The sequence below is a fragment of the Rhinoraja longicauda genome, chromosome 20 (assembly GCF_053455715.1).
Source record: "Rhinoraja longicauda isolate Sanriku21f chromosome 20, sRhiLon1.1, whole genome shotgun sequence".
In the NCBI taxonomy this organism is placed as follows: domain Eukaryota; kingdom Metazoa; phylum Chordata; class Chondrichthyes; order Rajiformes; family Arhynchobatidae; genus Rhinoraja; species Rhinoraja longicauda.
The window spans coordinates 21,863,778-21,891,146 of NC_135972.1; the positions used below are offsets into that span (position 1 = coordinate 21,863,778).

Consider the following 27,369-nt stretch of genomic DNA (forward strand, 5'->3'; position numbering starts at 1 on the left):
TATTATATACCAGTGAGGGGAAACTCGTATTAACAAATCGCTTTTAGCACAACTGGAGCGTCCAACTCCATTGCTTTAGCGCCGAAGGTGAGACATTCCCCACGTGTCTCATGTAGATGCCCCTCAACAACATACGGTGGAATTCCTTGCAAGCTGTGTCTGAGATGTGTTGAAAGGCCATATGGGGACGTAGGTGGGAAGCTGGCGTAGTGAGGTGTGGATAAATGATAGAAAATACAGGCCTCTTGAGTAAGGTGACCTTACAGCAAAAGTAATGGGAAAATCTCAATAAACCAAATAATACGTTTTCTTTCCTCTATGTTTCAGGAAACTCGTTATCGGCATTATTGGATGGTGAAGCGAGACTTTCTTTTCTCAGCCGAGGGGAAGATTACACAATGAACATGCCCTATGCTCATTGCAAAGGTACCATTTCCAGTTAATTGTGTTAGAATTACATTTATTCCTTGAATAAAATAATTCTTGTATGATACCTCTCACTTCAAGGTTTTGGCGGGTCAGAGGTGAGCACAGGATAGGGGGAGTTTTGATAGGTGGATGGACAAAGGCCAGAGATTAACACACACAAAGTGTGAGACAAAAGGATTAAAAAGTTGCGAATTGTGAAGCTGGAGGATTGACACGGTATAAGTTGTTTAGGGATGTAGGTGGAGAGGGATGGGAGGGGAAAGAGCTGTAAAGTTAGCCAGGGCTCAGGGGAGGGAGAAAGGGGGTGTATGGGACAGAAAGGGGGGATGGTGGTGAAAGGGGGAGGGGAGGGTGTTTTGTTGAAGTAACTGAAGTTGGAGAATTCAATGTTCATGCCATTGGGTTGTAAGTTACCCAAACGGAAAATGAGGTGCTGTTCCTCCAGTTTGCGTGTGGCCGCACTCTTGACAGGAGGAGGCCCAGGACAGAAAGGTCAGTGTGGGAATGGGAAGGGTAGTTAGTTTAGTTTAGTTTATTATCACGTGTACCGAGGTAGAGTAAAAAGCTGTTTGGTGCATGCGATGCAGTCAGCAGAAGACTGTACATGATTACAATCGAGCCGTCCACAATGTACAGATATCGGATAAGGGGAATAACGTTTAGTGCATGATAAAGTCCAGTAAAGCCTGATGAAAGATAGTCTGAGGGTCTCCAATGACGTAGATGAGAGGTCAGGAACGCTCTCTTGCTTTGTAATAGGGTGGTTCAGTTGCCTGATAACGGAACTGTCTCTGAATCTGGTCCCTGAATCTAAAATGGTTAGCAACTGGGAGATACTGTCGGCCTTGGCGGACTGAGCGTAAGTGTTTAGCAAAACGGGCACAGAGTCTACGCTTGGTCTCGCCCAATGTTTCTGCTGGGTGATTGTTCACATCATTGGATCTGAGGATTGCAAATAATTGAAAACATCGGCGTGACATTCAGCTACCAACTGGTCACTCCTCAACAATTCCATCATGGGATTCAGGCAATGCAGAGCTGCTGCCTGGTTATGGAGCTATAATAGCGATGTAAACTGATGTCTCCTGCGTAATACTAAAGCTACTCTAGTTTAGTTTAGAGATACAAGGTGGAAACAGGCCCTTTGGCCGATGAGTCCGGGCTGACCATCAGTCACCCACAAACTAGTTCTCTGTTATCCCAGTTTCTCATCCTACACACGAGGAGCAATTTACAGAGCCAATTAACCTAGAAACTTGCAAATCATTGGAATGTGGGAAGCACCCAGAGAAAATCCACACGGTCACAGGGAGAATGTACCAACGCCGTACCGACAGCACCTGTTGTCAGGATTGAACCCGGGTCTCTGGCGCTCTAAGGCAGCAACTCTATCGCTGTGCCATTGTGCCACCCATGTTTGTTAGCAATGTGTCTTGGGTATACGCTAGAGCCAATAGACATAAGAGCATTTAACTTACTTCAGGCTTTTCCATCAATTATTAACAGGAATTGTTTATGGTCCAATGACTCTTGAACTCGGAGGTCGTGTTAACATCACCTGTGAGAAGACGGGATACAGTGCAATAATTGAGTTCAAGTTGAAGGTTAGTTGACAATGTTCTTCACTTTAGTTCATAATAAATTTGGATATTTTCGTGTAATTTAACTCTGAATGTTAGAAAACCAATTTTCAGTTTGGAAACTAAGGGGAAAAAAGTGAAACTTGCATTTACATCTTCCATTCAGAGGGCACGAGGCAGTGTTATCGAGAAGTAATGCTGTAAGCAGACTTTGGAACCGTGACTCCAGTTGGCTAAACTGGTCATGCAAGGCTCTGGTATCCCGTCTGATAGTAGAAACAAGGCATTGCATGGTCAATTTGACATTTTGAATTTCACTTTTTAGTTTAGTTTAGAATTATAAGGTGGAAACAGGCCCTTCACACACTGATTTCGCACCAATCATCAATCTTCTGTTCACACTAGTTCCATCCTACCACTAGGGACAGTTTACAGAGGCCAATTCACGTCCTAGGGATGTTTGAGGAAACTAGAGCACCCGAAGAAAACCCACGCAGTTACAGGGGGAATGTACAAACTCCACACAGACAGCACCCGTAGACAGGATCAAACCTGGGTCGCTGGCGCTGTGAGGCAGCAACGCTACCGCTGCGCCACTGGGCTGCCTGTGTACCCACTGTTCTGCAACATCTCAGTTTAATGGCAACATCTGTGTAGAAAGGAAGGAGTTTCAGTTTTCCATAAACTATCTTTTGGGATTTTTGTTCCAGATGCCCCAGAAATACATCCTTGATCAATAGTGCTAAATATTTTCTAAATGGTTGAGTAAATTTTAAAGGCAGAGGACAATGCAGTGATACGTCTGTTTAGTGTTCCTAAAGTAAAGTAAAAATGTTTAGTGCTTCTTACTAAAACGATAAGAAAACTGATGGGAGATTTGGAAGGGTTAGCTCATTAAACCAATGGCCTTCACTTGCCCTGTATGATGTATATTTGCACGAAAATACCGTACTTTGGCATGAAACATATGATTGCTGATAGTCTCTGACTCAACTCTACTGGTGTGGAAGTTGGCAGTATTATATCAACCCTGATTTCTCTGCACAAAAAAATTATAATGTCATGGTTTTTCCTTCAGAATAATCAATAATTGTATTGTCTCCAGCCATTTTTAGGCAGCAACAATAATGTTAACCAGATTTTTGGAAAGATCAAGCTGGGATCAGAGGTTTTAGCCAACCTGGAAGGACATTGGGTGAGTAGTGTGAATAAGTATGTGAGAATGAGTAAGTACACAAATGAGAGAGAATTTGTGCAATTGATATTCATTGGAAAGAATATGGTTCAATGGTGCTTCATTGTCACGTCTATCTTGGTACAGTGAAATTTCTATTTTGCATACAGTTTAGTAAAAATCTTACAATGCATAGGCACATTCATACATATATACAAGAGTGTAAGAATAGTGGATTGCACTGAGCTAGTATACAAGAGTCACCATGTTTCCGGTGCCATCCTGTATCCTTCAAGTTCGGAGTAGTTAAAAATGTAAAGTATTCACTTGGCAATAAAAGCCCGTTGTCCTGGTGACAGCAGTGGGTCGGAGCTGCCCGGTCGGCCTAGCCAGGCGTCGTTGTCCATGTCCTCCGCCGCTCTGTGCCACTGCAGGCCACGTCTGATCTGCGCACACGGCCTCTTGGAGCGCCGCCTGATCTAATTGAGCTCCCGACTCTGCAGGGCCCCCAACAGCCCATCGATCTGGACATCTCGACCGCAAACACGCTGTCCCTCACCTCAAGGCCATCGCTCAGCCTCCCGCAGCCAACCTCAGAGCCCCCTGAGCGCTTCCTGTGTGCGGGAGGTGAGCCGCCAGCCCCTTCATTTGAAGGATTGTGCAACTCAGCAGAAAGCAGATATTCTCACAAATGTGATTTGTGATTATTTGGAAGAGTTCAAATCAAAATAGTTTAGTTTAAGGTTTCAAAGGTCTTTTATTGTCACATGTACCAATTAAGGTGCAGTGATATGCAAATTACCATACAGCCATACTAAAAAATAAGCAAAAAGATACACAACTACATAAACATAAACATCCACCACAGTGGATTCCCCACATTCCTCACTGTGATGGAAGGCAATAAAGTCCAACCTTCTTCCTCTTTATTCTCCCGCGGTCGGGGCAGTCAAACCGTCGGGACGATAGAAGCTTACGCAGCCGGCGGTCGAAGCCCCCGTGTCGGGGCGGTCGAAGCCCCCGTGTTGGGGCGGTCGAAACCCCCGTGTCGGGGCGGTCGAAGCCCCCGTGTCGGGGCGGTCGAAGCCCCCGTGTCGGGGCGGTCGAAGCCCCCGTGTAGGGGCGGTCGAAGCTCCTGCGGTTTGGAGCTCCCGAAGTCGGTCTCTTACCGGAGACCGTGAGCTCCACGATGTTAAAGTCCGCAGGCTCCCGCGGTTGGAGCTCAGAGGTCGATCAGTGGCAAAGGGATTGCGAGCTCCGCAATGGTAAGTCCCGCAGGGTCCCACGGTTGGACAGATCCCAAATCGATCTCCAGCAAAGGCCATCAACTCCTCGATGTTAGGCCGCAGTGCGGACAGATATACGGTACGGAAAAAAATTGCATCTCCGTCGAGGTAAGAGATTAAAATAATGTTTCCCCTAACCCCCCCCCCCCCCCCACCCCACATAAAACAAGCTAAAGAACACTAAATAACACACATTTAACACATATGATTAAAACAACAAAGAAGGAAGGGACAGACAGACTGTTGGCAGGTGAGGTAGCCATTGCTGGCGCCATCCGGTGGAAGGAATTGTCATGTGTACCAAGGTACAGTGAAAAGCTTTTGTTGCGTGCAAGCCAGTCAGCAGAAACACAATTCATGATTATAATCGAGCCATCCACATTGTACGGATACAAGATAAAGGGAATAATGTTTAGTGCAAGTTAAAGTCCAATTTAAAAAATAGTCCGAAGGTGTTGATAATGTGATTCAGTTGCCTGATAACAGCTGGGAAGAAACTGTCCCTAAATCTGAAGGTATGCATTTTCCCACTTCTGTACCTCTTGCCTGAGAAGAGGGAGTGAGGCTGGTTCTTGATTATGCTGATGGCCTAGCCGAGATAGCAGGAATTGCAGATGGAGTCAATGAATGGGATGTTGGTCTGTGTGATGGTCTGGGCTGTGTCCGCAACTCTCTGTAATTTCTTGCGGTCTTGGATGGAGCTGTTCCCAAACCGTGCTGTGATGCATTCCAATTAAAAGCTCTCTATGGTGCAATTTAAGCCACTTTATAATATTTGTTACGTTTTTGTAAGTATGTTTGTTGAGATGATTAATTTCATTATTTTCCATTTTCTTCTTTAATCTACAGGACGGTGAAGTGATTATCAATGATAAAAAGACAGGGGTATCAGAAATATTCTGGAACCCTACATCTGACATCCGACAACAGAGATTAACACGGTGCACAGTCCTCTTTGATGAGCAGGAGAGCATAGAATCAGAAAAGTGAGGTCCTTTTCTTGCTTCACCCACAAGAGTTCACTTTCCATTCAACTCCCATTAACATTTTAAGTTTCTGCTAAATCTCTTGCTTTATATCTGATGTCATTGCATATAGCAATGTATTCAAGAGCTAATTGTCAATGTCAGTTCTTTAAGTCACGGAAGGATTTCAGGAGCTGGCTTGTGCAGTTCTACTGTTAATCCACTGTTCTTTTGCCAAGATGTGCATGGACTGGTTGGGCCGAAGGGCCTGTTTCCATTCTGTATGACTATGAGAGGCTGGATAAAATGGGTTTGTTTTGTTTGGAGCAGAGAAGGTTTAGAGGGGACCTAACTGGACTATACAAAATCATTACAGGCATAGACCGGAGAAATAGAAACCATTCCCCATGACAGAGCTGCCTGTGACTAGAGGACAGAGGCTTAAATGTGTGGACGATGAGGGTTAGAGAGGATCTGAGGAAGAATTGTTTTAACCAAAGGGTGTTACTTTCAAGAACATGCAGCCTGAGGAGATAGTGGAGGCAGGTTCCAGTGTCTCGTGTTTCAGCATCTAGACTGAGTCCTTGAATTCTGAGGTTAAGGACCAAATTTTGGTCAATAGGCTAGAGTAACTCAGCGGGTCAGTCAGCATCTCTGAAGAACACGGAGAGGTGACATTTTGGATTGGGATTCTTCTTCAGAATGAAGAAGACTTTGTGTCTGAAGATGAGTCCCGACCCAAAATGTCACCTATCCATGTTCTCCAGAGATGCTGCCTGACCCACTGAGTTACTCCTACACTTTGTGTCTATCTTTGGTATAAACCAATGCCTGCAGTTCATTTTTATTTCTGGTAAATGGGATTAGTTTAGAAAGGTTCTTCATTATCAGCTTACCATGCTGAACCATGACACAGTGCATGTTTGAAAATTGCACTATGACATGTCTACAATTTTCCATTCTTTGAGAAGATGCACATCAACCCCGAGATGTTCTGATACAGTTAAAGTTTCACTGTCGTTTTAAAGGCATGTTGAAGCCAGGAGATGCAACACTTGGATCTTGAATTAGATGCATTGTTCCATTCTGTCAACCTATAGATGTGGGTGGATCTACTGAACTCTACAACACGAACATCTTTGTCTCTGGTGCTGTAAGGCAGCAACTCTGCCGCTGCGACACTGTGCTGCATTTATACTCTGAGCTTCAAGTGAACGAGAAATTTCATTGCACCCTGGTGCATATGGCAATAAACTAATCTGAATCTGAATGGATGCCAGATACTTTAAAATTCATTTGCCTTTTAATTTCATCGGGCTTTCTATGTCGAAAACCTTATAAAGGAGGACCTGCCCTACATATTGCGTGGGATCAAAGGCAGGTTTTACCAGCAGAAGTAACATGGTAGCATTCAATTCAAACCTAGAAGCAAGCTGTCCCAAGCTGTCCCAAAACGTGGTATAAATTTCCCACAGCAATTAATAGGGGCGAACACCCACATTGAAAGTCAGTTCACTTTATTTTGCAAGTATCAGTGAAATTGCATAATTATATGGGTAAGAATTTCTCCTAATTATTTGAAAGTGCCAGGCTAAATATCTTCCTGCAGTTACTGCCTTGGCGCCTCATTGAAGCTTAAACTGAGTGCGAGTGCAGAAAGGTGAAAGGCTGGGTGATTGAATGCTTTAACGGTGATTAATTAGCTTCACTGACGGTGTGTAACAGTGGCAGATTTGCAGCATAAATCTGGACTTGATCCTGACTTGACTCCAGGGACAAGCAAAGCAAGGAGGAGCTTTCTTTGCACTGCTCTGCAATACTGACACAGCATCAAACTGGATCCTGACACCGCTTTACTGGACACCGCTTCTGGTTAACGAGAGTTAATTAAAATAAATGGGTACAGGCAGTGGTGTCAGATTCCTTTACGAGATCACAGTCAGTTTCCAGACAGATATAAAGAAACCAAAAATTTTAAATAATCTACAGATGCTGGAAACCAAAATAAAACATAAAGAGCTGAAAATACTCAGCAAAACATGCAGTATCCTTGGAGAGGGTTAGCGATCAACGATGAGATATCTGTGATGAATAATTCTCTCTTCACAGATGTTGCCTGACCTGTATTACTTTTTTACTTGAGGTGTGCTGCTCATTTGGAACTAACATCAATTTCCACAGCTGGAGCTGGGGAATTCACATGATCCCTTGTCCACAATAAGATGAGCTGAATTGCCTCACTGCTGACTCATGGAATAAGTTCCAGCCAAGGTAGAAGAGAGAAAAGGAAATGGCCAGGCCAGCAGGCATCCTTGATAATCCTTCCAGTTAGGGGAATGAAGGCACAGATGCAGGTCATTCATTAATTAAATCCAAGAAACCCTGCTTTACCTACAGGGTGAATACACTGTAGGATTTGCAACTGTAGGAAGCATTCAAGAGTAATTGACAAATTCCTGATCTCGAGTTTACCTTGTAGCCCCTGCACTCTCTCTCTTGCTCGCTTTCTTTCCCTCTCCCTCTCCCCCCCCCCCCCCCCCCTCTCTGAGTAATGTGTTTCTCTAGTGCAAATTGATGCAAAACAAACATCTTCTGTATGTAGAAAAAAAGAACTGCAGATGGCGATTTATACCAAAGTTACACACAAAGTGCTGGAGTAACTCAGCAGGTCTGGCAGCATCTTTGAAGAAAAAGGATGGGTGACATTTTGGGTCGGATCTAAAGAAGGGTCCCGACCTGAAATGTCACCCATCCTTTTTCTCTAGAGATGCAGCCTGACCTGCTGAGTTACTCCAGCATTTTGTGCCGAGCGTCTCTATGTCATGTTTTTTTTGAGAACGGGCCAAAAGATCATTTCCATTTCACTTTTGAGTTGTAGAATTAAACTACAACTCTGCTACATTTCTGCCTTCGCCTTAAGCGTGCAAAAGCAGAAATCCTGAGTTGTAGCTTCATTCTACACCTCAGAAGTGAAATGGAAATAATCTTTTGGCCTGTTCAGGTGCCTTCACTTTCCTGCAGAGTATATGATTAATTATCTGCAGTGTATCACGATTCCCGCAGGACTGAATAGATAAATCTTAATGATCTCGCCCTGATCGGGAAGTTCCCATGTCGAGATAGTTTTTCAGTTATTCCAGTCAGCAGCATATATGCAGTCTTTTTATTTTGTTTAAATAATTATACGTTAAGTATTATGATGTCTGGTTACACTGGCATTCAGAGAATCCTTTCCTGTATAACCAAAGACCAGGAGCACATTGGTAGGGTTGCTTACAGCACCAGACACCCGGGTTCGATCCTGATTATGGGTGATGTCTGTACGGAGTTTGTACGTTCTTCCTGTGACCCCGTGGATTTTCCCCGGCTGCTTCGGTTTTCACCAACACTCCAAAGACGTATTGGCTTCGGTAAAAATTGGAAAAATGTCCCTAGTGTGTAGGAGTGTGTTAGTGTACAGGGTGAGCACTGGTCGGTGCGGACTCGGTGGGCCGAGGGGCCTGTTTCCGCACTATATCGCTAAACTAAACTAATAATCATAGTATCATAATGACGTCACCCGTAGAAGAGAGAAAAGTAAATGGCCAGGCCAGCAGGCATCCTTGATAATCCTTCCAGCCAGGGGAATGAAGGCACAGATGCAGGTCATTCATTAATTACATCCAAGAAACCCTTCTTTACCTACAGGGTGAATAGACTGTAGGATTTGCAACTGTAGGAAGCATTCAAGAGTAATTGACAAATTCCTGATCTCGAGTTTACCTTGTTGTAGCCCCAGCACCCTCTCTCTTGCTCGCTTTCCTTCCCTCTCCCTCTCCCTCTCCCCCCCCCCTCCTCCCCCCCCCCCCCCCCCTCTCTCTGAGTAATGTGTTTCTCTAGTGCAAATTGATGTAAAACAAACATCTTCTGTATGTAGAAAAAAAGAACTGCAGATGGCGATTTTCACAAAGTGCTGGAGTAGCTCAGCAGGTCTGGCAGCATCGTTGTAGAAAAAGGATGGGTGACATTTTGGGTCGGATCTAAAGAAGGGTCCCGACCTGAAATGTCACCCATCCTTTTTCTCTAGAGATGCAGCCTGACCTGCTGAGTTACTCCAGCATTTTGTGCCGAGCGTCTCTATGTCATGTTTTTTTTGAGAACGGGCCAAAAGATCATTTCCATTTCACTTTTGAGTTGTAGAATTAAACTACAACTCTACTACATTTCTGCCTTCGCCTTAAGCGTGCAAAAGCAGAAATCCTGAGTTGTAGCTTCATTCTACATCTCAGAAATGAAATGGAAATAATCTTTTGGCCTGTTCAAGTGCCTTCACTTTCCTGCAGAGTATATGATTAATTATCTGCAGTGTATCACGATTCCCGCAGGACTGAATAGATAAATCTCAATGATCTCGCCCTGATCGGGGCGTTCCCATGTCGAGATAGTTTTTCAGTTATTCCAGTCAGCAGCATATATGCAGTCTTTTTATTTTGTTTAAATAATTATACGTTAAGTATTATGATGTCTGGTTACACTGGCATTCAGAGAATCCTTTCCTGTATAACCAAAGACCAGGGGCACATTGGTAGGGTTGCTTACAGCACCAGACACCCGGGTTAGATCCTGATTATGGGTGATGTCTGTACGGAGTTTGTACGTTCTTCCTGTGCCCCCTTGGATTTTTCCCGGCTGCTTCGGTTTTCACCAACACTCCAAAGACGTACAGGTTTGTAGGTTAATTGGCTTTGGTAAAAATTGGAAAAATGTCCCTAGTGTGTTAGTGTACAGGGTGAGCACTGGTCGATGCGGACTCGGTGGGCCAAGGGGCCTGTTTCTGCACTATATCGCTAAACTAAACTAATAATCATAGTATCATAATGCATCACTGCAAAATCACACAGGATTTTAAAAGGTGGCTGCTAATGCTCCGGCAATATGTGTGTGTATATATATAAATATATATATATATATGTGTGTGTGTGTATATATATGTGTGGGTATATATATAAATATATATGTGTGTGTATATATATAAATATAAAAAGATAAACAAATTAATTATGTCTTAACTATTCCAGAGAACATCAGAGATTTCCTCTGCTATTTAAAGAATATGGAGACCTTCTGGTAATTTAGTTGACAGTCCTTCCATGTCCAAACATTAAAGCGGATTAACTAGTCTTTTATCCAATAATAATTTGTGGAGGCACTAGGAATTGCAGATGCTGGAATCTCGAGGGAAAACACAAAGTGCTGACGTTACTCAGTGGGTCGGAGGGGGAGCGGGGTCATTGACAGATAGGTGGAGTGACTGACAAAAGCTAAAGGTGAAAAGGAGACAAAAGGTGTGTCAGATACGGAGTGAACTGTACAGCCAGAGGGATGGATATAAATGAAAGGGATTGGAGGGGTGAGAAATAGTGGGGGAAATGGGTGCACATCAAGCTGGAACTGGAGGAAAAGCACCTCATATTCCACATGGGTAGCTCACAACCCAATGGTATGAACAGTGTTCTCCCAATTTCAGGTAACACTATCGCCCTCCCCTTCCCCCTCTCCCTGTCCTGTGCCCCCTATCCCACTGCACACACATTTCTTCCCCTCTGCCTCTGGCTTTACATTTCACTTCGCTTCTCTCCTTATCCGACACCCTTTTCTCTCCTTTTCATCTCTAGCCTTTGCCCATCCATCAGCCAATCCCCCCCCCCCCCCCCTCACTTGTGTCCACCTATCGCTTGTCAGGTTTTATCCCACTCCCGCTACTTTTCCGGCTTTTTCCCCTCCCTACTGTAATCGGTCTGTTAAATGGTTCTGACCCAAAATGCCACCACTCCATTCACAGATGCTGCCTGACCCACTGAGTTCTTCCAGCACTTTGTATTTTACGAACTATTCTGTTATCCAACAATAATATGTGGAATCTTGTGCGTGTTGGTTCGTTGTTCTGCCAGAGCAACAAACCTTCTAGGGGTTGGTGAAATTCAGTGTAACCAAAGGTTAAATCGTTGTTTTTTAACATCAACAATCATAAATCTCTTTCTTTCTTGAAAAATATATGTACTATGTTCTGTGGTGAGAATGACTGAGATCTAAAGCCATAACTTCAGATTCACAATCAGGAGTGTTATCCAACAACACAGCAAATGCCCAATGATCGTTTGCAGGCAGAGGAGATTAGATTAATTTAGCGCAGTGCTGGAGTAATTCAGGCAGCATCTTTGGGGAACATGGATGTGACCTTTCAGATCGGGATCATTCTTCAGTCTGACCCGAAACGTCATCTCTCCAGAAATACTGCCTGACCCGCTGAGTTACTGCAACATTTGTGTCTATTTTTGTAAAACAGCATCTGCAATTCCTTGTATCTACATCTCAACTTTGCATCATGTTCAGCACAGACATTGTAGGTCAAAGGGCCTGTTGCTGTGCTGTTCTGTATTTTATGTTTTGAGAATAGCCTGTGGTTTAATGAAGTACTAAGGACTTAGAGTTATACAGCGTGGAAACAGACCTTTCGGCCCAACTCGCCCACACCACCCATCATGTCCCATCTACACTAGTCCCACCTGCCTGTGTTTGGCCCATATTCCTCTAGACCTGTCCTATCCATGCAGCTGTCTGAATGTCTCTTGAATGTTGCGACTTCTTGAAGGAGTTGTTTAATTTTCATTATCTGTCTCTGACTTCCTTGTGACCATCTCCTCAGACTGTGGCAGCACGTAACGCGAGCGATACACAACAAGGACCAGCATGAAGCCACGAGAGAGAAGTTCGTTCTGGAAGAAGCTCAGCGGCAAGCTGCCAAGCGGCGGAAAGCCAAGGAAGAAGAATGGATGCCTCGCTTGTTTGAACATGATGAGATTACGGGAGAGTGGCAATATAAATACGCAGAGTAAGCCTTCGAAACATTACTTCTACTGCTGCTCTCCTTATACACTGGATTATTGGTTAAAGAATGGTATGGATTTCTGTTCTACAATAAAAGTGTAGGCCTTTCCTAAACCATGTACAGAGAAGCGTTAGCTCGACCTTTCTGTGGCTGAATTCCATTTCAATTTTAATATCAACAATATAAAAGTTACTTGTAAATTATGTTATTTTTCTTTACTTCCCTTCGCCATTTGTTGACATTTAGTCTTCTGTTGCGGAGTTTAGTGCAGCACCAGAGTGGGGCAGCAATTTGGTTCATTGGGTCTGTTGTGACTCATTCAAACAGCTTAATTCATAGTCTAGATAAAGCCATAGGGTTATACAGTGTGGAAACAGGCCCTATGGCCCAACTTGCCCAGGCTGACCATGATCCCCCGTCTGCATTAGTCCCATCTGACCGTATCCCTCGAAACCTTTCCTATGTACTTGTCCAAATGTCTCTTAAATGTTGTCATTGTACCTTACTCAACCTCCTCTAGCAGATTGTTCAATACACCCACCACCCTCTGTGAAAACCTGCCCCTCGGGTTCCTACCAAATCTTTCCCCTCTCACCTGACAGCCTCCTGGTTGGTTTGGGCAGTTGGCTCTGTAAAAATCCACAGGTTCTGCAGTATTTGAGGAAAAGAGAGTTCTTGGTTTCTTGGTTCTTGGTCCTCCAAAATATTCCAAATGGAATTTAAACTGGAGGTGGCGGAGTACGGACTTTCTCCTAAAGTCTTCACAGACATTCCTCACTGCACAGTGGTGAACATCTTAAAAGTTCACTTAACTCAATGGTTCCATGATACTTTATTACCACATGTACCTAGGTGCAGTGAAATTATTTTTTCTGTATCCCGCCCCCTCCCCTGACATCAGTCTGAAGAAGGGTCTCGACCCGCAACGTCACCCATTCCTTCTCTCCCGAGATGCTGCCTGACCCGCTGAGTTACTCCAGCTTTTTGGGATATCATCAGATTCAGATTGGTTAATTGTCACATGCACCAAGAAGCAATAATATTCTTCAGTGTAGTTTAGTTTAGAGACACAGCATGGAAACGGGCCCTTCGGCCCACTCAAACTATCCTGACCACCAATCACCCGTTCACACTTGTTCTATGTTCTCCCACTTTCTCATCCACTCCCTACACACTAGGGGCAATTTACAGAGACCAATTAACCTACAAACCTGCCACGTCTTTGAGAAAACCTACGCCGACCTGGAGGAAACCTACGCGGTCACGGGGAGAACGTGCGAACTCCACACAGAAAGTACCAAAGGTCAGGATCGAACCTGGGTCTCTGGCGCTGTGAGGCAGCAGCTCTATCAGCTATTCACATGAAGCTCACAGAATAAACAGTATACATGCAGTCATGATAAATACGTGTAAACTGTGCACTGTGTATTAAGTTATTGTAAGTACTTTGCCTGAAACTAATTGTGTAGCATATTTTCTTGCATGCAGCACCAGGCCGTGGGATCCACTGAATGACCTCATTCAGTATGAGAAAGAAGGTGTCATCCAGTCAAAAGTTTGGCACCGCACTCCAATGGTACGTTCTGCCAGTATAATTAGTCTCAGTAACCAAGGGGCAAGGAAAGATAGTTACAAACGTCAGGTAGGTTTTCAGATTGAATCATGTAAAGCTTATTGTTACTGGTGCCCACCAACATCTCAAGCAGTTATTTTATCCTCTTCACATTCCCGTCACTCACTCTTACCAATCGGTCAAGAATGAAGTTGGTTTGTTTGATGCTGTTGGTTTTTCAGATGCTATCCCCCTCCTCCCCCCGCTCAGCAACCCTCAAAGGAAATGTACCTCAAAGATGCTTTCGTCTTCAGAATAAAATAACTCCTCCTGGCTTTTACCTCCTGAATTTTAGTCCTAATTTAAGTGGTATTATCTGCAAGGAGAGGTTCGTTCATAAGTTATAAGAGCAGAATTAGGCCATTCGGCCCATCAAATCTACTCTGCCATTCAATTATGGCTGATCTATCCTTCCCTCTCAACACCATTCTCCTGCCCTCCCCATAACCCCTGACACCCTTATCCATGAAGGCAGATGAGATTAATTTAAACTGGTGTTGTGCTTGGCACAGACTTTGTGGGCCAAAGGGCCCGTTCCTGAGCCGTACTGTTCTATGTTCCATTTGCAAAGTGGGTGCAACATAACAAAAATATCGGTACTTCTTCGGACCTCAGAATGCCACTGAGTATGGCAGAGCCTCCTGTATATTGTTTCATCTTAGACCTTCTCCCCACCTCCTTCATCGTTCCAGCATCTGCCCAGCCTCCCTTCTCCCTTTCAGAGATCCCCAGTGAAGGGCCGACGTCCTTTATTCCACACAATGGGATCTGAACTGTAACACCCAGGGTTGTGCTGTGCAGTTATCTTCCTCTTGGTGGCGTGACTAGTAACGAGTAGTGTTTGTACACAACTGTGGGTAAGAAGTTGCATGCTGCACCGAATCACGGAGTGTCCATGTCCCAGCATATTGTAATGTTTCTTTGTGACATTTTACTAAAACATTTTATTATGTGACTAATGACTCGTGAATGCTGTACATCATGAAGTTACATACATTTCTAAATGCTAAAACTTCTTTTCCATTCTCAGGGTCTGCAAATCATTTGTGAGAGACCAGGTTCTTGGATGTCCTTGATAGTGTGATAGTGAATGAACTTAAAACTGCTGCAGTCTGTGCGATGAAAGTGCGTCCATCTTAGCTGTTCAGTTGGTAATTCCAAGATGTGGTCATGCTGCAGTGAAGCTTTGGCTAGCGTATGTCTGAGTTGAGATGAAGTGTGATTTGGAGGCGGCGATGTGTTCATACAGCTGCTGCTTTTGTTCTTGTCCTTCCAAATTTTTCAAAATGTTGAGCGCAGCTGAGATTTGGCCAAAAGCCAAGGCAGACACAAAGTGCTGGAGTAACTCAGCGGGTCAGGCAGCATCTCTGGAGAAAAAGGATGGATGATATTTCAGATCAGGACATTTCTTCAAACTTCAGATTGACGAATGGCCAACTTGGATTCCCACCTAGGTTCGGTTATAATAGCCCGCTGAGAGCCCATGAAGCAACATTTATCCAATCTTTGAACTTGCCGCCCAATCATTAAGCAAGATATAGATTAAAATTAAATGTCCCAGGGCAAACATTCATTGTAAACAATACCTATTCAGACAAGTGTATCTGACCAGGAGTAGGAAAATAACTACAGGAGTAACTCAGCGGGTCAGGCAGCATCTCAGGAGAGAAGGAATGGGTGACGTTTCGGGTACAGACCAGTCTGAAGAAGGGTTTCGACCCGAAACGTCACCCAGTGTATCTGACCAAGTGCCTAAACTGCTGGTTTGTCAATATTGACTGATAACTCCTGTACTATTCTGATTGCATAGCTATTGGGTTTTAAACACTAGATGGTGATAGTTTAATTTCCTCTTTAAGGAAATCAATTCTTGGACAAATAGATGGTCATCTATATATTTTTTAAATGTAGCCATTAATAAATCAGCTTAAACAAAAAAACTTTTTTTGGAATACCTAACAACGATAAAATTATTTAGAGACAATGAAGCTGATATGATCATCTTCGAGTTGACTCTAAAACACAGTTTATAGTGAGGGGGGGAAAGATTGAATAGGGACCTGAGGGACAACATTTTCACACAGAGGGTGGTGGGTGAATGAGGAGGAAGTGGTTGAGCCAGGTACAATATCAACAAAGGCACTTGGACAGGTACGTGGGGAGGATAGGTTTAGAGGGTCATTGGCCAAACACCTGCGAATGCGACTAGCTTGGATGGGGGCATCTTGGTTGGCATGGACAAGTTGGGCCAAAGGGCCTGTTTCCATGCCATAAGTGACTCTTATGACTCAAGAAAACCATGAGTGGCTTAGATTACCAGAATCTTTCACCCCAGGGGAGGGGTGTCCAAAACTGGAAGACCCAGGTTTAAGGTGAGAAAGGGGAGGGGAGAAATGAACTCGCGGTCTGAGTGGAAGTTTTTTTCACACAGAGGGTGATGAATATTTGGAATAAGTTGCCGACAAGATGTGTTAAGGCAGATACTATTAGAACGTTTAGAAAGTGTTTCCATGGATTAGAAAAAGAGTAGGGGGATCTGCTCTAATGTGGACAGATGGAGTTGGTGTGGTTGGGTATCAGGGGTGGTGTGGACAAGGTGGGTCATTTATGTGCTGTACAATCCTACGGTCTGTGATTCCATGATAATTCCCATACATGTTAGACAGCTAAAGGACGTGAGGCTTATTTTGTGTTTTGTCATTGCTCTAGGTCTCTGTGCCAAAGAGACGGAGTAAACACAGTGGGCAGCCGAGTCCTGAGAGTGGTGGCTCCAGCCCAGAACTGGACCGACAGGACTCCTCCGAGAGTGAAAGTGTGTATGGACTCTTCTTGCCTCTCCTTCTGTCAAACCTCTCTTATTTCACTCTTTAACTTACTTCCTTACTTACGAATCAAGGTATATTTAACTGAGTGTGTAGGAAGGAACTGTAGACGCTGGTTTATACCAAAGATAGACAAAAGGTGCTGGAATAATTCAGCGGATCAGGCAGCATCTCAGGAGAAAATGGATTAGTGATGTTTCAGATCGGATCCCTTCGTTGACGGAAAGTAGAGTGGGGGGCGGGCAGGGGGGGGGGGGAGGTATTGAGGTAGGAAAGGGGCAGAACAAATCAGGGCCCCCAGTAGATGACCAAGGAAGGGTGGAACCCATAATGGCCCATTGTGGCTGGGCAAAAGGTGGTAATGAGAGGGATATAGGGGTGCAAACAGTGGATGACTAGGGTAGGGGGGAGGGAGGGAATGCAGGGGTTACTTGAAATTAGAGAAACCATCGTTCATACCGTTGGGTTGTAGGTTGAGCTCAGCTCCATGCTCTATTCGACTACTATTTTGCAAGGAAACGCCACCCATGGTCAGCCATGACCGAGGGGGGGCCGAAAAAACCACCTCAGCACAGACCTGTGGCACTTTACGCTCCACAATGTATTGAAAAGGATCAGCTGGGCATGCCGTTCACAAACCATTTAACTTTAAAAGTCAAGAGAGAGTCAAGGTGGTTTAATTGTCATACAGAATGATAAGGGAACCACAAAATACTTACTTGCAGCAGCACAGGCCAGCAAGCACAATACACACTGATAATGTACAATAAACAAAAGAAAAATTCAATCAACTACCATAATACTCGTGCAACAAACCCAAAAGTCCTAAATGTAAACAAAGACAGCCCATAGCAGTTCATGGTTGAGGTTAGTGTTTTGAAGTGTTCATGGGCCAGTGGTTTTCTGGAGGAAGCTGATGGTCACAGTTTTAACATTCGGAGTCAAGGTAGCGGTGCCTATTTTTATTTTTACCGGTTTCCTCCCACATCCTAAAGACGTGCGGGTGTGTAGATTGATTGGCCTCTGTACATTACACCTGGTGCATAGGAAGTGGAATAACATAGAACGAGTGTGAACGGGTGATCGATGATCGGCGTGGACTCATTGGGCCGAAGGGCCTGTTAACATGCTGTATCCCTAAACTAAAATCTCTCACTGCCAAAGCAGCAGAAATGGGCGGCACGGTAGCGCAGCGGTAGAGTTGCTGCTTTACAGCGAATGCAGCGCCGGAGACACAGGTTCGATCCTGACTACGGGTGCTGCACTGTAAGGAGTTTGTACGTTCTCCCCGTGACCTGCGTGGGTTTTCTCCGAGATCTTCGGTTTCCTCCCACACTCCAAAGACGTACAGGTATGTAGGTTAATTGGCTGGGTAAATGTAAAAATTGTCCCTAGTGGGTGTAGGATAGTGTTAATGTACGGGGATCACTGGGCGGCACGGACTTGGAGGGCCGAAAAGGCCTGTTTCCGGCTGTAGATATATGATATGATATGATATGATACCCAAGTGTTTAACAACTGACAACATGTATCCCTGCTGGCTTCACCTTGTTGTTACCTTTCCAGCCCCACATTGCACTCTCGTCTAACTCAGGGGTGGTGCAGAGGTAAAGCTGCTGCCTCACAGTGCCAGAGACCCAGGTTCGATCCTGACCATGGGTGCTGTCTGTGTGGAGTTTGTACGTTCTCCCTGTACCCGCGTGGGCTTTCTCCAGGTGCTCTGGTTTCCTCTCACACTCCAAAGACGTGGTTTGTAGGTTAATTGGCTTTGGTACAAAAAGATGGTAAATTGTCCCTAGTGTGTCGGATAGTGCTAGTGCACGGGGTGATCACTGGCCGCCGCGGACTCGATGGGCTGAAGGGCCTGTTTCCGTGCTGTATGTCTAAAGTCGGGCCTGTTGTGCTCTCTCACTGGGTCATCCCAGCATGGCAGCTTTGTCTCTAACGACCTAAGCTCTAAGTACTGGAATTCCCTCCATCTCAACCTCTCCGTGTAAACTCTCTGAGTATCTCCTTTTTTAAAACCTGAGCAGCAATTTTGCTTGGATTGTTTGCATAGCGTTCTGTGGACATTCGAGTGTGGTGAAGACATGATGTGAGATTGCTGTAACAAAGAACTGCAGATGCTGGTTAATGAACAAAAAGACACAAAGTGCTGAAGTAACTCAGTGGGTCAGGCAGCAACTCTGAACAACATGCATAGGTGACGTTTCGGGTCAGGGCCCTGCTTCAGACCTATCCATGTGACATATCCATATTCTCCAGAGCCTGGCCTCATTGAGTCATACAGCATGGAAACAGGCCCTTTGGCACAACTTGTCCACACTGACCAACATGCCCCATCTACACTAGTCCCACCACCCTGCATTTGGCCCATATCCCTCCAACCCTATCAAATCCATGTACCTGTCTAAATACTTCTGAAAAGTTGCGATAGTACCTCCTCCGGCAGTTCATTCCATACACCCAGACCCTTTATGTAAAAAAAGTTATCCTTCAGGTTCCTATTAAACTTTTCTTCCCTCACCTTAAACGTATGTTCTCAATTCCCCTGCTCTGGGCAAGGGACTCTGCGTTTACCCTTTCTATTCCTCTCATGATTTTGTGCACCTCTGAAGGATTACTCTTCATCCACCTGCGCTCCAAGAAATAGAGTCTTAATCTGCCCAACCTCTCGCTCTAGCTCAGGCCCTTGAGTCCTGGCAACATCTTCGTAAATCATCTCTGCAACCGCTCCAGCTGACGGGTTCCTCCAGCACCTGTGTGCTGACGAGAGACGGCTGCTTTGGCCTCCTTGTGTTGGCTCTGCCGTGTGTGTCTCACTTCACTGTGATGCATTCTGTGCTTTTCTCGCAGAACAAAAGACAGGGAAGCATAGCACGAGACTGAGGAAGAAAACAAGTGATCTCAGCGAACTACTTGGTGCCATAGATTCAATAAAACGTACACAAGAGGAGATCAACAGGTAAGAGGCAGAGTGCTAAATGTAAAGCATGCTGGGGCAGTGTTGGATGGTGGATTGATGCCTGTTTCTGCAGACGGAGATCCTGATCTCAGCTCATGCAGGAAAGAACCGCAGTTGCTGGTTTGTACCCAAGATAGACACAAAGCGCTGGAGTAGCTCAGCGGGTCATGCAGCATCTCAGGAGAAAATAGACAGGTGGTGCTTCAGGTCAGAACCCTTCTTCAGACTGAAAGTAGTCATGGGGGGTGAAATAAACTGTAGGTGAGAAAAGGCCAGAACAAATCAGGGCCAGCAATAGATGACCTCAGGAGCCCATTATGGGGATGAAGTGTGAAGGGCCATTTTGAGCTCCATCTTCCCTGAGGTCATCTGTCCCCGGCCTTGATTAACCCTTCTCCATCTCTACTTCCAGTCTGAATAAGGATTTCTACCCTTAACGTCACCTATTTTTTTCATCCAGAGAAGCTCCCTTCACCCGCTGAGTTACTCCTCCTCACATTTACCCTCGCTTCCTCTCATGATCTTACGCACCTCTATAAGATCACCCCTCATCCATCCGCGCTCCAAGGAATAAAAAAAGTTCTAGCCTGCTCAACCTCGCCCTATAGCTCATGCCCTCGAGTCCTGGCATCGTCCACGTAAATCTTCTCTGCACCCTTTCCGGTTTAACAGGGTGGCCAAAACTGATCACAATACTCTAAATGTGGTTTCAGCAATGTCTTCTACAGCTGTAACATGACTTCACAATTTCTTTACTCTATACTTTGACTGATGAAAACCTTCTTGATCACCCTATCTACCTGTGATGCCACTTTCAAGGAAAGTTGTCTTCTTTTTCTCCCCTTGCATTTTACCCACCGCCCCTCATCAGGTTCCCTCTTCCCTGCTCCCACCCCACCTTTTCTCCCATCTCACGCCGTGAACAGTCAGATCCTCCTCAGTTACTCTGCTGCCTTGCTGATTTTTAACTTTGAGGCAGATGAAAAGGTCACATTGTTGGCAAGAGATTTTTTAGCAAATTAAAGACTGCCGTAAACGTACGCACCCAACCAATATTTAATTAAGATCGATCTTTTTTCGAAGGCAGCAAATATTTGTTGTTTATTGAACTTGGTGCAATGCATATTTCTTGGACTAAGTGGTGTTTGAATTCTTTGTTTAGAAGTCTGGCAGCTCTACGAAATCGAACTTCAGCAAGCCAGACCAACACGAGTAACCACTTTTTGCAACTGCGGGACTACATGGTGATTCTCCTCCTCATCCTGATTCAGATAACTGTTAATTACTTGTTCAATTAACCATGACCTGACCAAATGAAGCCATAGACGGAGGCAACAGGGCTGGATGTCCTGAGCAGGGATTTCTTCAGCGGGATTGGATGGCCGCGTGCAGGCACCAGGCAAGCTGTTGGACCAGGTGTGCTTCACATTTGATAACAAAGTGCTTTCAAAACTTTTCCCTGTGTGTACAGAATATCCATAAGCATACTCACGTATCAGGCAATGAGCCACGACGCTTTGAAGACACTCCGTGCGTGCTGCAGCTCCATACTTAGTTGCAAGAATCGATTTTTTTTCAGTTTCTTTAGTAAGGCCAGTTTTAGCATAAGCCATATACTAAATTATGTGTAAGTATTTAAATACCAGTAACAGCACCAATGCTCACCTGACATGTTGGCACACACTTGCAGCTATTTCTGAATGCGGTTTTTGGCATTCCCTTTCCCTTTGTTTATGAATGTTAAAGCCCCTAAAGAGAGGCACGTGAGCACAGCGGTCACGTTTGTTGCAGACTAACTCACTTTCAGCAGGGTCCGAGGTATATTTGTACTTAAAAAGTATTCTGGAGGGGCAGAATGTTGAAGGGGGCTGGAGCAGTGCCTTCTGGAAGACTTCATTCACACCTGTGTTCAGGATTTGCTAACAACGTGTTTGGGGCTGTGCCATAGGGGGAAAAAAGCCTTAACATTCCACTTTAGTCGTTAAGTTCATTTTAACGCATCGTGATGTTATACTGCCATTAATACCCGCGCGGTAGCTTGTAAAACCAGATTGTATTCTGACTTTTGTTGTAAAAAATAGTTCCAAACAAGTTTAGAATTTTTTTTAAGCTTTGCGTTAGTTATTCTTGTTTTCTGCCAGTCAGTAACTTTATTTTGTCCATTCCAACTGGTCACAGAACCGGACTGTAATTTTGATTTCTGGGTGTTCTATCCAAAAGTGATTTTGTGCACATCCAGTACCACGAATCAACTAGAATCCCAGTAATTGTTATTGTTGCAGCAACCTTTGGTAACTGTTAGGAAAAAAAAAACCCACAGATTATGCCTAAAAGGACATTGTTGTGCATTTTTTTTTACACATATTGAAAGTTGAACACATGATTAAAGATAGCCATTGATGGGATCATGTAAATGTTTTATCGATGTACCTAAGTATTTATTCGTGAAACAACCTTTTGTTGAACTAAGATTTATCAAACTACTTTGTTTCTATAAATTCTGCATTTTCTCACAATGTTGACTTAACCAATAAATATGTAAACAAGTGTTCACGGCAACACGACCACTTCCACTTACTTCCCCAGTGAGGTTGGCTTCATCTGGGGAAAGATTTCTATACACAGTATCGTCACCGTTATGGTCATGGTAGCAAGCTGGTGACAAGATATGGAAGGTTGGGTTTCACTCAATAACCACTTGTGCAAGCACGCTCTTTGTAAAATGGTATTTATGATCACTAATTTAATAAAGATCTGTGATCCCTACTGCAACCACGTGGCCTGTTGTTGAATCTTTCTGCAGAACGAGAGCCTGTCTTTTTTTAAAATGATTAATCATGTTCATAAGTTATAGGAACAGAATAAGGCCATTCGGCCCATCGAGTCTACTCCACCATTCAAACATGGCTGATCTATCTTTCCCTCTCAGCCCTCTTCTCCCCATTATCCCTGACACCCTTACCAGTCAGGTATCTGCCAATCTCAGCCTTCAAAATACTCTTAAAAAATAGTCTGTTAAAGATGACACCTTGGAGCAAACAGTTAATGGTCCTCAAAGCTTATGGTGTTTCAAGAGTGCTAGGTCCATTCTATATTTTCAATATCAATCAAATCAAGGGAAGAAGCAAAAATGGAGAAAAACTACTTGCAGAGAATGCATTGTTTACAAGTACATTTGCTTTTACAACGTGTCGTCTTTAGACTTTAGAGATACAGCGTGGAAACAGGCCCACTGAGTCCACGCCAACCAGCGATCACTCTGTACATCTGCACTATCCCACACACTAGGGACAATTTACAATTTTTACCGAAGTCAATTAACCAGATGTAAACCTGTACATCTTTGGAGGGGGAGGATTCTGAAACACCCAGAGAAAACTCACACGGTTACAGGGAAGAACGTACAAACTGCGTACAGACAGTACCCATGGTCAGGATAGAAGGCAAGTCTCTGGCACTGTTAGGCAGCAACTCTACTGCTGCCCACTGTGCTGCTCCAGTACGTCTTGCAGCTGGAACACACAGGGTCGAAGTTTCCAAACTGTGTAGTGATGGTTCTAAAAGGTCGGTGGTCGAGATGTTCCATTCTGAAATGTGATCCACCCCATCATCAATCCAATTTGTTGCAAGACCAGATGCACCAACTCCAAAGAGCAGGAAACCCCTTGTGTTCTCCACTCCTCCAGGTGGTAGAGGAGAGATGTGGTGCAGAAGCGCTTCACACCCCCTCCCACCCCCCCCAACTGTGGTCCTGACCCACAACGTCGCCTGTCCATTCCCATTCCCTCCCCAGAGGCTGCCTGACCTGCTGAGTTCCTCCAGCAATTTGTGAGGTTGCTCAAGATTACAGCATTTGCAATTCCTTGTGACTAATGGAGTGTTTGGTGACCTCACTTGTTTCCTGATAACTCACTGACCTTCGGTAGCTCAGGAAGTCCTCCATTCACATTCACTGGCCCTGTGAACACTTTCAGAGCTGACACACACTGTGGGCACTGGCAGCCTTTCCTGCAGAGACAATTTAGTTTAGTTTAGTTTCAAGATACAGCATGGAAACGGGCCCTTCGGCCCACCTACTCTGCACCAACCACGATCACCCGTTCACTAGTTGTATCCTACACACTTGAGGTAATTTACAGAAGCCAATCAACCTACAAACATGCATGTCTTTGGCATGTGGATGGAAACCAGAGCCCCCGGAGAAAACGCATGCGGTCACAGGGAGAATGTACAAACTCCAAACAGACAGCATCAAAGATCACGATTGAATCCGGATCTCTGGTGATGTGAGGCAGCCAATCTACCACTGCGCCATTGTGCCACCTTCCATGTGTCAGGCCACAGCACACAGTGAGTTCTGATCCTATTGATGAATCCAAAATCTATTCTGTTGCATTACATTAACAACGTGCGGAAATGTAGGCAATCTAGTTCTCCAATAGATGTTAAACACGTCTCCCTCCTCAGACTGATGCAAAACAATCCTTGGGGTGACTTTGCACAATAGTAGATTTCGTCTCGCACTATTCTGGTTGCTTTTTAAACCTGACAGACCCGCCTTACCTCGTTACAATGACCACCCAACCTCTATACTCAAATTTGTTGTCTTCATTGATCAAGTTATTGAGTACAGGAGTTGGGATGTCATGTCACAGCTGTACAACTCGTTAGTATGGCCATATTTGGAGCACTGTATACACAGTTTAATCGCCTTGCTATTGGAACGATATCATAAAACTGAAAAGGGTTATGAGAATGTTCTTGGAACAGCAAAAAAAAAGATTGATGAGGATGTTATTGGGGCCAGAAGGTTTGAGTGTTAAGGAGAGGCTGATTTGGCTGGGTCTATTTTCCCTGGTGCATAGGAGGATGAGGGATGACCTTACTGATGAGTTTTAAAAAATCATGAGGGTTATAGACAAGGTGAATTGCCATGGTCTTTTCGCTAGTGTAAGGGAGTCAAAACCAAGAGAGTACAGTTTTAAGATGGAAGGGCAAAGGTTTAATAGGAACCTAAGGGACAAAGTTTTCCACACAGGGTGGTGAGTACATTGAACAGGAGCCAGAGGAAGTGGTAAAGATGGGTACAATTACAACATCTATAAGACATTTGGACAGGTAGGTGGATAGGAAAGGTTTGGACGAGATGTGGGCAAGTCGGTCAGCATGGACGGTTTGGGCTGAAAGGCCTGTTTCCATGCTGTACAGCTCCATGACACCATTTCATTACTTTAATCCCGAACAGAGCATTTTGCAATCTGTGTTTCTCTGCCACAAACACTTGTATTTCCCTGGAACCTTTTACCACCCAGAAGCATGTTATGGTCAATGAAATGATTTTGCAGTGCGTTCCCTCTTGTAGGACATGCGGGAATCAATTTGTAAATGCAGGAAGCTCCTGCGTGAAGTTGGCTGGGGGTAAATAAATGGTAAGGATGAGGGAGGAACGGACAAAACACCTTTATAATTTCATTGGTTCAATGGTACTTTGTTGTCACATGTACCGAGGTACAGTGAAATTCATTTTTGGATACCGTTCAGTTCAGGTATCACCATACATAAACACTTAGGTACATCTTGGATAAGCATCTCAGATGCAGTGCAAGTGCATAGCAGTCGTACGCTGTTAGTATACAGTTGTCAGTTTGGCACATTTTCAAGTCCCAGTTGCTCTCGGTGTGGCGTTCTTGACCTGACTATGAAGGCCCGTTGACACGGCGTTGCAGGCTCGGAGCTCCGTGGAATATTTTAGCAGCCATCGGAAAAAGCAAGCAGAGCTTTAGTTTGATGTTTCACCTGAAAAAAACAGCATAAATGCCCGTCTCAACCTTGAACATGTTGAGTTTCACCAGGATAGAGGAGTTAAAAGATACACTGTAATCTGAGGAATGTTCTCGATCATAAACAAGATCATCTGCCCAACCTTTCCTTATAATACAATCCACACATTTAACTTTGCAATATTGCAGATGGTTCTTTAATATCACGTATATCAAGGTACAGTGATTTTTTTTTGCATACAGCTCGGCAAACAAGATCCCCTGGTCAGTACAGAATGTACACAACAGCCCACAGAGTCCAAATGCAATTTTGGCGCCATTTTACAGTCCCAGCTGCAGCTGGCCATAAAGGCCCGTTGCAGCCGTCACCTCCATTCTGGCAGAAGGTAAGACCCCACCCCACCCCACCCCCCCCCCCCCCCCCCCCGCCACAATTCTAGCATTTATATTTCTGTTGCAATGGACAGATTGCGACCTGAAGCTTGTCAAATAAGAAATGGTTCACATGGAAACTTTCACCACATGGTGGCAGCGGCTAGACCTCCTGAATCACCCAACCATCTGCATCTTGTTGGAAGCCGCTGCCCGCAGAGAACTAGCAGTCAGAGGTGATGGTTGCCAAAATGTTCTGAACTTTCATGTTCCACTCGACTTTATACAAGGTATGCTTTTTATAGGTACTGAAGTGTGAAAACGCACACCTCCAGATTCAGGGACAGTTTCTTCCCAGCTGTTATCAGGCGATTGAACCATCTTATCACCAACTAGAAAGCATTCCTGAACTACCATCTCCCTCATTGGAGACCCTCAGACTATCTTTGATCAGACTTTACTGGATTTTATCTATTCCCTTTATCCTGTATCTGTACACTGTGACGGCTCGATTGGAATCATGCATTGTCTTTGCCTGACTGGTTAGAATGCAACAAAAACTTTTCACGGTACACGTGACAATAAACTAAACGAAACTAAACGAAACTAAAAACTAAACTTTTTGAATAAGCCTGGCATTATCTATTGGAAATTAGTTACATCTTTTTGAGGATGTAACAAGTAAAATGGACAAGGGAGAGCCAGTGGATGTAGTGTACCTGGACTTTCAAAAAGCCCTTGATAAGGTCCCACACAGGAGATTAGTGGGCAAAATTAGAGCACATGGTATTGGGGGTAGGGTATTGACATGGATAGAAAATTGGTTGACAGACAGGAAACAAAGAGTAGGGATTAACGAGTCCCTTTCAGAATGGCAGGCAGTGACTAGTGGGGTGCCGCAAGGCTCGGTGCTGGGACCGCAGCTATTTACAATATACATTAATGATTTAGATGAAGGAATTAAAAGTAACATTAGCAAATTTGCAGATGACACAAAGCTGGGTGGCAGTGTGAACTGTGAAGAGGATGCTATGAGGATGCAGGGTGACTTGGACAGGTTTGGTGAGTGGGCAGATGTATGGCAGATGCAGTATAAAGTGGATAAATGTGAGGTTATCCACTTTGGTGGCAAGAACAGGAAGGCAGATTATAATCTGAATGGTGTCAGGTTAGGAAAAAGGGAAGTACAACGAGACCTGGGTGTCCTTGTACTGAAAGTCATTGAAAGTAAGCATGCAGGTACAGCAGGCAATGAAGAAAGCTAATGGCATGTTGGTCTTCATAACGAGAGGAGCTGAGAATAGGAGCTTCTGCAGTTGTACAGAGTCCTGGTGAGACCACACCTGGAGTATTGTGTGCAGATTTGGTCTCCTAATTTGAGGAATGACATTCTTACCATTGAGGGAGTGTGACGTAGGTTCAGGAGGTTAATTCCCGGGATGGTGGGACTGGCATATGATGAAAGAATGGAGCGACTGGCCTTGTATTCACTGGAATTTAGAAGGATGAGAGGGGA

General features: G+C 44.5%; 1 protein-coding gene and 1 long non-coding RNA gene across 9 annotated transcripts in view; one reads left to right on the forward strand and one right to left on the reverse strand.

Annotated features, from left to right (window-relative positions):
- osbpl8 (oxysterol binding protein-like 8) overlaps nucleotides 1–22,470 on the forward strand; it is a 120,883-nt gene extending 98,413 nt beyond the window's left edge. For 7 of the 8 annotated variants that reach the window (XM_078417169.1, XM_078417170.1, XM_078417171.1 and 4 more), the window contains 9 exons: nucleotides 328–426; nucleotides 1,936–2,033; nucleotides 3,115–3,204; nucleotides 5,319–5,455; nucleotides 12,120–12,305; nucleotides 13,791–13,944; nucleotides 16,624–16,726; nucleotides 19,593–19,701; nucleotides 20,864–22,470. In XM_078417169.1, the coding sequence (XP_078273295.1) occupies nucleotides 328–426; nucleotides 1,936–2,033; nucleotides 3,115–3,204; nucleotides 5,319–5,455; nucleotides 12,120–12,305; nucleotides 13,791–13,944; nucleotides 16,624–16,726; nucleotides 19,593–19,701; nucleotides 20,864–20,999 (1,112 nt within the window). In that variant the 3' untranslated portion in view covers nucleotides 21,000–22,470. The remainder of the gene's footprint in view (nucleotides 1–327; nucleotides 427–1,935; nucleotides 2,034–3,114; nucleotides 3,205–5,318; nucleotides 5,456–12,119; nucleotides 12,306–13,790; nucleotides 13,945–16,623; nucleotides 16,727–19,592; nucleotides 19,702–20,863) is intronic. The other variant, XM_078417172.1, reaches the window with a different exon arrangement.
- LOC144603641 (uncharacterized) overlaps nucleotides 14,883–27,369 on the reverse strand; it is a 54,187-nt gene continuing 41,700 nt past the window's right edge. The window contains exons 4-6 of the long non-coding RNA XR_013548649.1: nucleotides 25,324–25,497; nucleotides 23,619–23,709; nucleotides 14,883–15,281 (exon numbers count right to left, since the gene is read on the reverse strand). This is a non-coding gene — a long non-coding RNA (uncharacterized LOC144603641). The remainder of the gene's footprint in view (nucleotides 15,282–23,618; nucleotides 23,710–25,323; nucleotides 25,498–27,369) is intronic.